This window comes from Cervus elaphus, chromosome 28 (assembly GCF_910594005.1).
Source record: "Cervus elaphus chromosome 28, mCerEla1.1, whole genome shotgun sequence".
Classification (NCBI taxonomy): Eukaryota; Metazoa; Chordata; class Mammalia; order Artiodactyla; family Cervidae; genus Cervus; species Cervus elaphus.
Window position 1 is genome coordinate 40,780,871 of NC_057842.1, and position 12,759 is coordinate 40,793,629.

Genomic DNA, 12,759 nt, shown 5'->3' on the forward strand with positions numbered 1-12,759 from the left:
TCGTCCCCTTCTCCTCCTGCCCCCAATCCCTCCCAGCATCAGGGTCTTTTCCAGTGAGTCAACTCTGCGCATGAGGTGGCCAAAGTATTGGAGTTTCAGCTTCAGCATCAGTCCTTCCAGTGAATAACCAGGACTGATCTCCTTTAGGATGGACTGGTTGGATCTCCTTGCAGTCCAAGGGACTCTCAAGAGTCTTCTACAACACCATAGTTCAAAAGCATCAATTTTTTGGCGCTCAGCTTTCTTCACAGTCCAGCTCTCACATCCATACATAGCCACTGGAAAAACCCTAGCCTTGACTAGATGAACCTTTGTTGGCAAAGTAATGTCTCTGCTTTTTAATATGCTGTCTAGGTTGGCCATAACTTTCCTTGCAAGGAGTAAGCGCCTTTGAATTTCATGGCTGCAATCACCATCTGCAGTGATTTTGGAGCCCCCCAAAATAAAGTTTGACACAGCTTCCACTGTTTCTCCATCTATTTCCCATGAAGTGATGGGACCAGATGCCATGATCTTAGTTTTCTGAATGTTGAGCTTTTTTTTTTTTTTTTTTTTGATAGTGGAGTGCAGTTTATTACACCGGCGGGCCCAAGGCAGTCTCCTCTTAGCCAAGGACCCCGACCAGCATTTGTGAAAATCTTTTATACCCCATGTGTACCTGTCCAAACCCACCAGCCCAAATCCCTTGAGGCTTACAAAGGAATGGTAAATACAATCACAATAACCCCATCATTCACATGTTATGTGTTCAAACAGTTAATAATCAATAAGCTTGTGGTTATATTCCAACCAGTTAATAACCGATAAGCCTGTAGTTACATTCTGATAGATACTGTCCGGAGGCAGGGGTGATTAGTGTCTGTTTTCTCTTAACCTGGATGTGATCTTCAAGATTCCCCTGCCCAGAGGGGGTCTTGTCCTTCCATTGTCATTCCCACAGGCGCTAAGCAGAGTTCAGAGTCCACTGGAGAGGCGGCCTAGCATGATCAGCATAGACAGGCCTGAGATGGAGTCCAGGCCCTATGAATTCCTTCTTCTTTTCTTTTTTTTTTTTTTTTTTATAAAGTGAAGTCGCTCAGTCATGTCCAACTCTTTGCGACCCCATGGACTGTAGCCTACCAGGCTCCTCCGTCCATGGGATTTTCCAGGCAAGAATACTGGAGTGGGTTGCCATTTCCTTCTCCTGAATGTTGAGCTTTAAGCCAATTCTTTCACTCTCCTCTTTCACTTTCATCAAGAGGCTTTTTAGTTCCTCTTCACTTTCTGCCATAAGGGTGGTGTCATCTGCATATCTGAGGTTATTGATATTTCTCCCGGCAAATAAAGCGAGAGATGAGAGACAAAGCTGGACACCTCTCCCAACTAATGTGGATTGCACCCATTTAACCCTCACAGAAAGCTGTGTGGGAGTTTGGAAAAATCAGGTAGTAGAATGACTAGAAGGTAGTCATGTGCTCCTACTACACTGAGTCTGTGACTGCAGAACACTGAAACGGTCAACATATTCACTTCCTTCTCTCTTTTTTTTTTTCCTCCAGGGAAGGAGATTGGTGGGAAGCGCGCTCCTTGACAACTGGAGAGACGGGTTACATTCCCAGCAATTATGTGGCTCCAGTTGACTCCATCCAGGCAGAAGAGTACGTTTTGCTGTTTTCTCTTAACTACTTGCTTTTCTAAGTTAGTTGCCCTGATAAATTCATTAACATTGTGCAAAAGGAAGAAGTAATTCCCTAGAGCCATTAAGGGGGGAGAGGATGTGGCGATGCTGTGACGCCCAGGCTCTATGCTGTGGTTTTTGCCACACCTGTGTAATGCTTGTACCCTTATTAACTCAGTTTTTCTTAAAGCCTGCTCACTTTTTAAAAACATTTATTTCGAGAAGAAACTTGATAGTAGCACCTCAAATGGAAACCCAATATTACTTGCCATAGATAGAAATAACCATAAGAACGTGATGAAATTCTACCTAGAGACTGTATTATTGGCCATTCCAGGATCTAAGCCTGCAGTCTGCTGAAGAAAAGAGGGGAGGGGAAGGAAGAAGGGAGGGCTGGAGACAGAGAGAAAGGGAGGTGTAGGTAATCGTTAAAGATCAATTTGAGATTTTTCTCCTCGGCATATACGGGAGTGTTAAAGGGGTGCTGAAAAGGCATACCATTCACACCCTAGGTAGGAATAACTCACGTGCAGCACGTCCTGCAGGAAGCCCTGTGGCGATGCACTTCAAATGGTCCTTTCTTTTGACATGGAATCTCAGGTGGCTTCTTTCTTAACAAATCATGACTAGCAGTTCATGCAAGGATTTCACTGATAGTGGTTTCAGAAGGTGGTCAATGGGCTGAGGGAACATTCTAGAAGGAATGACCATGGTTCCTCCCCCTGGCCTGTGGGGATTCATGGGAATTTCCAAAGCAGAGAGCTGTCAGGATGGCTCGTGTGGCGGCCCTCCCCTCTGAACTGAGGGCAAGGGAGGTGGGACAGGATCTCCGGAACATGGGAGCTGGGCCTTCCCCCACCACCCACCCCACCGCCCCGATACCTAGGGGATGTGCCTCTGCTGCTGGAGGCAGTTCTGACTTTCCAGCAAGGATGCTGAGAAGAGTTGGCCCCGGAGTCCATGCTTCGACTCTGATATTTAACATGCCCGGTGTTCATGTCAGCACTGCAGGGACAGTTAGACTCCCCTGTGGAATGGCTTGCTTGTCTTTAACTCCCCTGTATCTCCTCTAGGAAGATCTGTTCTGTTTTCCACTCTCAAACACTCAGTGACTCCGAGCTCCTTTTTGCTCTCAGTGAGTGTGTTTCATCATCAGTGAATAAAGGAATCCGCACTGAATCATTATTTTAGGGCAGGTTTGCAAACATCTCTGTGTTCTTTCAGAATAAAAGATGCCACCAAAATATACCATTACTTTGACTGAACTGGGAACCTACCCACAATACGTTTAAGTTACATTTGTAATAGTCAGTTTTTTAAAGAAGAAAATAACATTTAAAAAATTATGCCCATGGTTTTACATGTGCAGTTAATTATCATTATCTTAAAATACGATTGCCTTAGTACACTCTATTGTTCTAATGGTTCCCTTTTCACCACTGTTCATGTTTACACTGCGTTTTAATTGGGTTATTGATACAAATCTGGAAAATCATTTCCCACAAATCATTGGTGTAGTTCCCGTTATACCCCCTAGCACAAGGTTAGGATTGTTGCAGTCTTGTGCCTTTAAAAGTCACGCAGGAGCTGACATGCAGTGTCTTTTCTTATCTTCAGGGAAGCTCGCTCATTCACAAAAGAACTTGACAGTGAACACATAATAGCTGTGTTCGTGTATAATGAATTAAAATTTCATTTTAGAAACTGGATCCTTTCACAGTCAAACATTCTAAAAATTGTCCCCGTGCACAGATTCCGATGGCGTGCTACCAAGTTCTCCCTGGGGCTCTAGAAGCACCTGCTGCTCACTCAGCCCCTAGTGCGGAAGCATTGCCCAGGTGTCAGGCTGTGCTCAGGGCTGGAGGGTGCAGGGGGAGGTGGGAGATGAAGAAGGGAGGCCAGGAGGCGGCTTGACGCCATGCTTCCTGAAGTGGCGCGGGAGTGACGTTACAGGGAGAGCATGAACACGTCTGCGACACCGAGTCGTTTTTAAGGATGTGCTGGCTGACTGTGCCCAGTAACGTGGCCCTGCCACTGTGCCAGAGGCCGCGTGTGGCAGGTCACAGCACCGCCACTCAGCAGGTGCCTTTTACCAGGTCCTTCCCGCTGCTGGACAGGAAGACCAGAGTCACGAGCATCCAGGCACAGCAGTCGTCTCAAATTAGGGATAGTCTTGACCTCTTTCTTTCAGAGTTCCTATAGGTAGGAAGCTACTGAAAATACTGTTTATCCATTCCAATGGACTTTTTTTTTAATGCTCGATTAATGATCTTTATGTACACTAAGACTGTGTTTTGTTATTTGCCAAGGGTTGTAATAATGCTCAAAAATCCAGGGTCTTGTAGAAGCTCATAGGCAGGGTGTCCTGCAGTTGCCATTTCAAAACAAGGTCTGGGGTTTTGCCTTTTTGTGCATGCGGGTGATACTTGCAACACACACCCACTGGTTTCCCATCATCTCTGGAAGGAAGAAAAATAACCTGCGATTCAAATCTGATTGTTTTTCGGGTGTGAAAGGGATGGATTAGGGACGGAATCAGGAATAGATTGAAAGGGAACTAGATGAAGCTAGGAAAAATACACAGGGGGAGGCTAAGGAGGGACTTGGAGGTGAGGAGGAAGCACATTCCACTTTGGCAAATGATCGTTAGACAATGTCTCCTTCCCTTGATCTCATTTACAGGTGGTACTTTGGAAAACTCGGCCGGAAAGATGCTGAGCGACAGCTTTTGTCCTTTGGAAACCCACGGGGTACCTTTCTTATCCGTGAGAGTGAAACCACCAAAGGTAAGATAACGAGTTGAAGACGTTGGCTTGTCATTCAAATCTGTGGATTAGTCAGAGGGGATGAAAGGCTTATCTCTAATGTACAAGGATTTTTAAATGGCACATATCCTCTCTGCCTCGTGAGCAGAGTCCTATTTTCAGTTTCCCCTCCAGGCTCTGGAACTGCAGACAGTTCCAAAAAGACTACAGAGGCTCGAAACCAAGACCTTCCTCCCGAAACAGGGGCTGGGCCGCTTCTCCCCTCCAGGCACACAGGATCACAGGATGTTCAGAAGTCCTTTAGAATTAGAATTTTCTGAAACTCTTAGTTCCTCAGGCACCCATCCACAGAGGTGGTTTTTTGGGTTGGTTTGTTGTTTTTTTTTTATTTCTTCTGTTTTTTTCCTCAACCGTGGACTTCTCTTCCTCTATTTGCTGGCCTTCTCGTTATTTAACTACTCATTAGAGCCCACGAGAGGATCTGGGCCAAGGAAACAGCAGTGGCCTTCTAGCTTGAACAACCAGACTACTGGTTATCTGCTCCTGTGATAAGTGTTGTGAAGCAAGAATCGGAAGCTCAGTTCCAGAGAAACAGCCCTTAGATTTCTTTCAGTACACGCCACCCCTGACTTGGAGATGCTCTGTGGATAACCCAGACTAGGACAGCAATCGCGGCCATGAGCATCTGTGCTTCCCTCATCTTGCCCTGGGGGAGTTGGGTCTACGCCAAGTTCACCAGTACAAGTATACCGAATAGACTTATCGTAGGAAAAAAAAATCCAGGGAGCTTTCATTCCCAACGGTAGAATCATTTTATTACTAATATCTTCTGACGTTAGCAGGAAAAAATTATTTTCTTCCTATGTTGCCAAGTAGATGTGTGTGTATGTGTGTGTGTGGTGTGTATGTCTCCTCTTGATAATTATCAATCAGAATACTCAAGTAAATGAGTCCCCCAAAAAGAAATTGGTATTCAAAATGATTGGAGCTGCTAATGCTTTGCACATTTCCCAGGTGCCTATTCACTTTCTATCCGTGACTGGGATGATATGAAAGGAGACCACGTCAAACATTATAAAATTCGCAAACTTGACAACGGTGGATACTATATTACCACCCGGGCCCAGTTTGAAACCCTTCAGCAGCTTGTACAACATTACTCAGGTAAGGTAAATTCTACCTGGCCACTAACCATTTGGATGCTGGAGGGAGGAGAGTGGGCATAGAGTGGGAAAGGGGAGAGTGGTCCAGCAAATATATTGCAAAGGCACTTGGAAAACAGTCTTCTTTGCTAGGCTCTCAAGATGAGGCTTGGCCAAATAGGTTCTGACACTATTTTTACCTTCACAGTTATTGTTAGTTCCATATGTTTGTCAAAATACAGACCATTCTCGTTCCCCAACTGGAAAGCAATAGGTTAAATTCTAAAAGCTGTTTGTTTTTTCGTCTTCATCTTTGAATCCTTGGAAGTTATCTCTTCCTGCTCCCCTGCAGCATATATAGTTTGGAAACTGTGAAAGGAAGAGGGTGTGGTCTCCAGGGGAACTCCATCCATGGGGCCTCCTAGAGGGGGTGGTGTATTCCTACCATCACTTCCCACTCAGCGGGAAGGGCTGCACATACATACACTAGATGACTTTCACCATCCATTTGTCATGGTCTACTTCCCCACCAATGCTTCCGTTTACTAACTAGACTTAGACGTATATGACCCACAGCTCCTAGAGCTGTTACAGCTATTGTATTAAATTAAACTTTTAAAGAGTAGATCAATCTCTGTCCTAACACCCAGACATCACCATCAGTCTGTTGTTCCTAGAAACATATAATTATTAGGTGTTTAGGTGTGTTGATTTGTATATTTTATTAAAGAGGGTGATTGTACATGCAGTTGTTAAAATGATTGCTTTCTTTCCTAGATTAGCAAGTCAAGCCCACTATATCAATATATACACACCAGTGGATAGACATATGCATGTCCAGATAGAGGTCTATAACCCAGTAGTTTTTATGTGACCCATATGTACATTTTCTGTTATTCTTCAGAGTAATGACAAGACTCCAAAATACTACATGGCTTGACTTCCACTATTGCTCTATGCTCATTCATTTAAAAATACGTGTGTATAATTTTTTAGCACCAAAAAAAGCCGTTTTTTTAAAATGGCACTAAGAAATATCTGTCTATTGATCCTGGGCACTAAAGAGCAAATGAAAAAACATTAACAACACTTGGCAAGCTTGTTGATTAAGGGAGGGGGTCACTTTCATTGGTGTGGATTCTAATGAAATACTTAGGAGAAATGAAGCAAAATATCTCCCTGAGATTAAATGATGTGCTCAAAATGCCCGCATGTTGTAAGGATCTCTCAAATGCCTAAATATATTTCATTACAGCCAGACATCAGCTGGATCCCCAGGGCTTGGATCATTTGAAAATATTGTGTTGGAAAGGGCACCTTAATAACATCATAAAGCTGGAAGGAGAGAAGGGACGGGAGGAGCAATAGACACTTTTTAATCTCCAAAAAAAAAAAAAAAAATCCATCTCGAGACAGATTTGTTTTTATATTGGCTTCTCCCCTTGCCTCTTTCTCTCCCTCACACAATAAAATGCCTTTGAAATATTGACACATAAATAATTTCCTGCCTAAATGTCTGAGAACCTGATTCTATCAAAAAGAAAGGAATAAAAAGGAACTTGCAGCCGGTTCCTGGAGCAAAGGCGACAGTCCTACATTCTGTGTCCCTGGAATAGGGGGGGCCTCCAGTGGGGTGTGGCCAGCGGGGCTCCGTCCCACCTCCAGCCAGGCTCTTTGCAGCTTTTGTCATTGCCCTGAGTCCCTGTCCATTGTCACCTTTCTCACCTGACCAATGTTTAGCTTGGCATTTAGACAATTTCTCCTTACCACTGCTAGAGTCTAAAAGGCTTTTTCTTTAAGGAGAAAGAGAAGAAAAGGGAAAAATCCTCCAAATAACCTATAAGTGATAATGACTTTTTTCTTTCCTCTTATTCATAGGAAATAGAGTTCTCTCACATCCTGGAGTTTTTGCAAATTTTAGTCCCCATTCTTTCTCCTTTCAAACCAGACTCCTAAATTATACATCGGAGACTGTTATAAAGATTTTTTTAATGGAAGATTTCAAAGAAGCAAGAGTAGCTGACTGGTAGAATAGAGTCAGTTCACATTGTCAGAGAAATCACTAGAGAAACGGGACCTCTTTTTTCCCTCACCAGGTGTAACCTCCAGCCTTACTAGTTTATAACAGTCTAACGTTCTGTGCGAGAAGCCTGTACCGAAGCTACAATTTTAAGTATATTCATAGCAAAGAGAGTCCCCACGCCCTTGATATGAGACGGCGGCAAAAGACAGTTGTGCTGACATTCTGTGGTCCAGACGTACCTTTTGAAATCAGCCGAGGGTATTTGCAGAGTTTCGGAAGACATGTTATCAGCACACGGGGCTGTGAAAGCATTTTTCTCATTTCGTAAGCCCAGACCCCCAAAGCGGCCTGAGTCTGTATCTCTGCATAGACTATTCTAGACCTGGGTGTACGCAGTCATCGCAGTCCAAAACGTCTTCTGTCCCGCCTCCAGCGAGCACGCTTCAGTGTGTGATGTCTCCTCTCCCAGCACGTGTGTGGTTCTCTGCGGACGCAGCACTGTGCGGAGGCGCCCCGTGCGCTGACCGGGTGTGTGCCCCTGTGAGTGTCGCTGTTTCACGTGTCTGCTTTTCTCTTCCTCTCCCGCTGCCGTCCTCGCTCCGTCAGAGAGAGCCGCCGGCCTCTGCTGTCGTCTAGTCGTTCCCTGTCACAAAGGGATGCCGCGGCTTACCGATCTGTCAGTCAAAACCAAAGATGTCTGGGAAATCCCTCGAGAATCCCTGCAGTTGATCAAGAGACTGGGAAATGGGCAGTTTGGGGAAGTATGGATGGGTATGCCGAGACTCAATTACTCTACTACTAGCTTTCTCGTTTGGGCAAGTCCCAAACATCGAAGATGGAAGGTGAAAATAAAGACTTTTTTGGCCAGGAGGAGAATATTAATGACGAATGATTTGGATTTTGATTTCAGAATTCTGGTTAAGATTGGCAGATGGCTCAAATGATACTATTATATGAGCCTCAATTCATAAACCAAGAAATGGTACAAGGAATATTCTAGACTGCACCAAATGCCTTCATTTCCAACAGCAAATGTTGGTAGAATGAAGAGTGTCGCCCTAAAGGGCCCGTCACCTCCCATCTTTTCTAGTGCATGCATGATTATGGATTATAAGGACTGTGTTTTCTTTATTAATTCCCTTTCCTGTAGAGAAAGCTGATGGTTTGTGTTTTAACTTAACTGTGATTGCATCGAGTTGTACCCCACAAACTTCTGGATTGTCTAAAGATGCTTGGGAAGTTGCACGTGATTCCCTGTGTCTGGAGAAGAAGCTGGGTCAGGGGTGTTTCGCTGAAGTGTGGCTTGGTAAGGCAGAGGGCACATTTTGTTTTGGCTGCATCTCAAAGCCAGCTAAAAGGCAATTTTGAACAAACACACACACAGCTGGTGGGACCAAGACGCTTGACCTGGATGGCTAGATGGGCACAGGCCGTTCAGGTTATTCCCCTTCACGTGGTTAACTAAGGCACGCAGAACAGAAAACCAGTACAGAGAGAATCTGATGTTTCCTCTTCCTAAGACACGGGAAGGTAAGATTCTGTAGATGGCCTAATGTAGGAAAAGACCATGGGCTTTTTTCCTCAGTAGCCTCAATTTGGATCTTTTCCAGCTGATTAACCATGGGCACAGGGCTTATTTCATCTCTTTGAACCTCAGTTACCTCATCTGTAAAACTGAAATAATACCTACTTCATAGGATTACCTTGAGGGTGATATGGCATAGTATTTTTCGATGGCGTATGACAGGTACTCAGTAGATATGTGTTCTTCTCTCTTAATTTGGTTGTCTTTGGTCAGGCCAACCGCACCGGCCTTCCCCACTGCTTTAAAACACCCGGAAACATCTGTCAATAAGGTCATGTTGGTGCTTATGGAATCTGGCTTCTTACTTTATTAGATTCAATTAAAAGCAACATTATTGAAAAGCAAAAGCATAGGTTGGTACCTGTTAATTTGTGTGGGTGTAGGTACTTAGGTGTGATCTGCATTAAAAGATCTAATGCAGTTAAAGCACTTAGAATGGAACCTGACAACTAGTAAGTACTACATATAGAGAGGGAGAGAGGGGGAGACACACACACTCCAATATACACATGGACGTGTGTATGCATATGCCATTATAGTAAGTATATCGTTATATGTAGTAAGTGTTATCATTATTAATATAATCGCTTTCCCAGTCAACTTATTGTGTCTCTCTCTATCTGGAATCTAACTCTCATGTTGTATTTATATGGCCTTACACTCCCTTATCCACCCAATTTATAGTTAGATTTGTGGGTCCTAAGGGTTTCAATACAGTCATATATAAAATTGGGAAAAATTAAACTCTGTACAAAAATTTATTTTCAAACGTTATAGTTACCAATTTTAAATCGTTATGCATGCTCTTATGTTTTCCCCTGAATGTGAAGCATCATGTTGAGGTAGTTCAGGATCAGGATGGAAGGTTATCTAGGTAACCAAGTGATATTAGAGAGGATGATCTCACTGTTAAAATTTCAGGGGTGCTAAAACACTCACACAGACCACTTACTAGTTGTCAGATTTCCCATTTATGTTTAGTGGTCAGTTTTCTATAAGATTTCAATGAACTCTTTTTTAAGCCACTTATCCTTTGATAATTTACATTTTTATAGGTTGCATGTTGTGATTATATGAACCATGTTTTTAACAGGGTAACAAGACTTGTTCCAATTTATAGAATTTTTTAGTTCTAGGATTAATTATATTAAGTATAAAGTTAATTTAAACCAGCCTTCTTTTCCAAATAGAAATTGATATAATCTAACTTAGTAGATTTTTCAGTTTACCTTATAGTTTTAATTCAGTCATAGGACTGATAATGGATACACATAGGATTTAGTGGGTTTTTTTAAAATTTTGGTGCTAAAAGAGACTGGAAAGATAATCCAGTTCCATTTCTATATTTTACAGATGAGGTAAATGATGAGGGTCATAAACCAGGCCTGCCTCTGAAACTCCTAGATTATTTTACACATGTGAAGTTTTAAATATTTCTTTTCCCTCTTAGCTGCTGTTTAATTTTTCCAGTCTAATAGAAATCATTGTTCTTGTGGCTGACCATCAGTAAACTTGAGGAATTTTCTTTTCCTGGTTGAAGTATTGGCAAGTAGACCAAGAGCTTCTTGCCAATACTTCTCAGCACATTTAGCTCAACTTCTCAAGGACTCAGTCAAGTAGCTCATCCCTTGCTGACAACTGAAAGTCTAGAGGTAATTTCCAGACTTCCTTAGTGTGATATCATATATTTTAAAATGGCACACTCCAGAAAATAGGACTTAATCTCATTTCTTCCATGCTCATCCTCCTGTCTAAGGGACGGCTATTGGATGGCCGTGGAAGGCCAGTCATATTCTAACCCCTAGATGCTCATCCTTATAAAGAAGCATCCAGAAAGTACTAGTGATCTAATGAAATACATGATAAGTAAATATAATTAACATCCTGTATTTATCTATGAAAATTGTATAGGGTATAAACCCCAAGAGTTCTAATCACAAGAAAAAAATTTATTTCTATTTAATTTTCTATCTGTCTGAGACGATGGATTTCACTAAACTTAACTGTGATAGTCACTCCATGATGTATGTAAATTAAATCATTATGCTTTACACCTTAAACTTATACAGTGCCATATGTCAATCATATCTCAAAAACTACTAGAAGGAAAAACAAATGAAGTATCCAGAGCTTTTGATACAAATTTGTAATCACATGGCTGAACCAGAAAAGGAAAGTGATATATATCAAAATACAAAAGATTTTTAAAGAATTCTAAACCATGATATAGCCTGTAAGTAAACACATTTTTTCCTGTTGAAAATATTTGACAGAGTCCTTGCATTTGATTGTCTTTGTTCAACAACAACAACAAAAAAAAAACTCTATTAAGTTTTTTTTTACTTAAAATCTAACTTTATGAAAATAGCTATTCATTACAAAAGTTTTTTTCCCATCCAAAGAGGATCTTTGGTTTGACTTAATATTGTGGGGGTGTCTTCAGGTACCTGGAATGGAAACACAAAAGTAGCCATAAAGACTCTTAAACCAGGCACAATGTCCCCTGAATCATTCCTTGAGGAGGCGCAGATCATGAAGAAGTTGAAGCATGACAAACTGGTCCAGCTATACGCCGTGGTGTCCGAAGAGCCCATCTACATCGTCACCGAGTATATGAATAAAGGTTGGACTGGGCCTCTCGGGCTCCCCCTCACAGGGACCTGCAGGCTTGTCTCAGGGAGGGGAATGGAGCTGCCTGCCGGCTTTTTCCCTCCTTCCCCCATGAATCAAGCATTCTTTGTCAGGAAGCACAAACTATGTGCTCACTGGTGAAAACGTTGTACGAAGAGACAGTGACCTTGAGTTTGACCCCCAGATTCCTTTGCATGCTTTTGCACATGTCAGGATTCCCAGCTCCTCTCCACAATTAAAGTAATTCATTTTTAGCATAGGCGTGATCAGTGCACGTGTGTGCAGTCGTGTCCAACTCTTTGCAACCCCATGGATTGTAGCCCGCCAGGCCCTCTGTCCATGGGCTTTTCCAGGCAAGAATACTGGAATGGGTTGCCATTGATACAGGGGGCTATAAAAGTTTGCTGTTATTTGAAATGCCACAGCTTATGTTAAAAATTAAATTTTTTTCAAACAAAGATATGAGGCTATACAGTTTTCAGATATTCATCTCTCCTGCCTCATTCCCACCACCTTTGTCTGTCTTGAGTCTCCCACTCAGGACACCACAACCTTGACCATGTTGGAAACCCTTATCAAGGGTGAGTTTTTTTAAACCACATCAGTTCAAAGCTTATTTGTTTTGCAGTAAAATTTTGTTTGAAAATGCCTTTTTGTGTACAGAAACATAAAAGTAAGAAATTGTGTTATGAAAGGTTTTGTGGCATACATAGCTTAACCATCTTAATAATAAATTACTTTCTTACAAATTTTTAAAAAATTAAATGTTTCTGCAAGGCTGAACAGTTAACCTCAGACACTGAGCTCTGGCTTAAGTTTAGCCTCCATCTTTGCAACATCTTTTTTTTTTCTTCAGCTCTCTTCTTAAACATCCAATGTAGAAAGACATGCTTTTAAAGAGCACATTATTTTCTCATTCTTTTTCTCTCTCTCTTTGTCTTTCTAATCAAAGCAAT

At 42.3% G+C, this 12,759-nt stretch overlaps 1 protein-coding gene across 4 annotated transcripts in view; it reads left to right on the top strand.

Moving 5' to 3' along the window:
- The window catches only part of FYN (FYN proto-oncogene, Src family tyrosine kinase), a 211,423-nt gene that overhangs the window by 165,075 nt on the left and 33,589 nt on the right, over nucleotides 1-12,759 (top strand). For 3 of the 4 annotated variants that reach the window (XM_043889952.1, XM_043889951.1, XM_043889953.1), the window contains 5 exons: nucleotides 1,539-1,637; nucleotides 4,340-4,443; nucleotides 5,437-5,586; nucleotides 8,194-8,358; nucleotides 11,616-11,795. In XM_043889952.1, the coding sequence (XP_043745887.1) occupies nucleotides 1,539-1,637; nucleotides 4,340-4,443; nucleotides 5,437-5,586; nucleotides 8,194-8,358; nucleotides 11,616-11,795 (698 nt within the window). Of the gene's footprint in view, nucleotides 1-1,538; nucleotides 1,638-4,339; nucleotides 4,444-5,436; nucleotides 5,587-8,193; nucleotides 8,359-8,737; nucleotides 8,894-11,615; nucleotides 11,796-12,759 lie in introns of all 4 variants that reach the window. The other variant, XM_043889954.1, reaches the window with a different exon arrangement.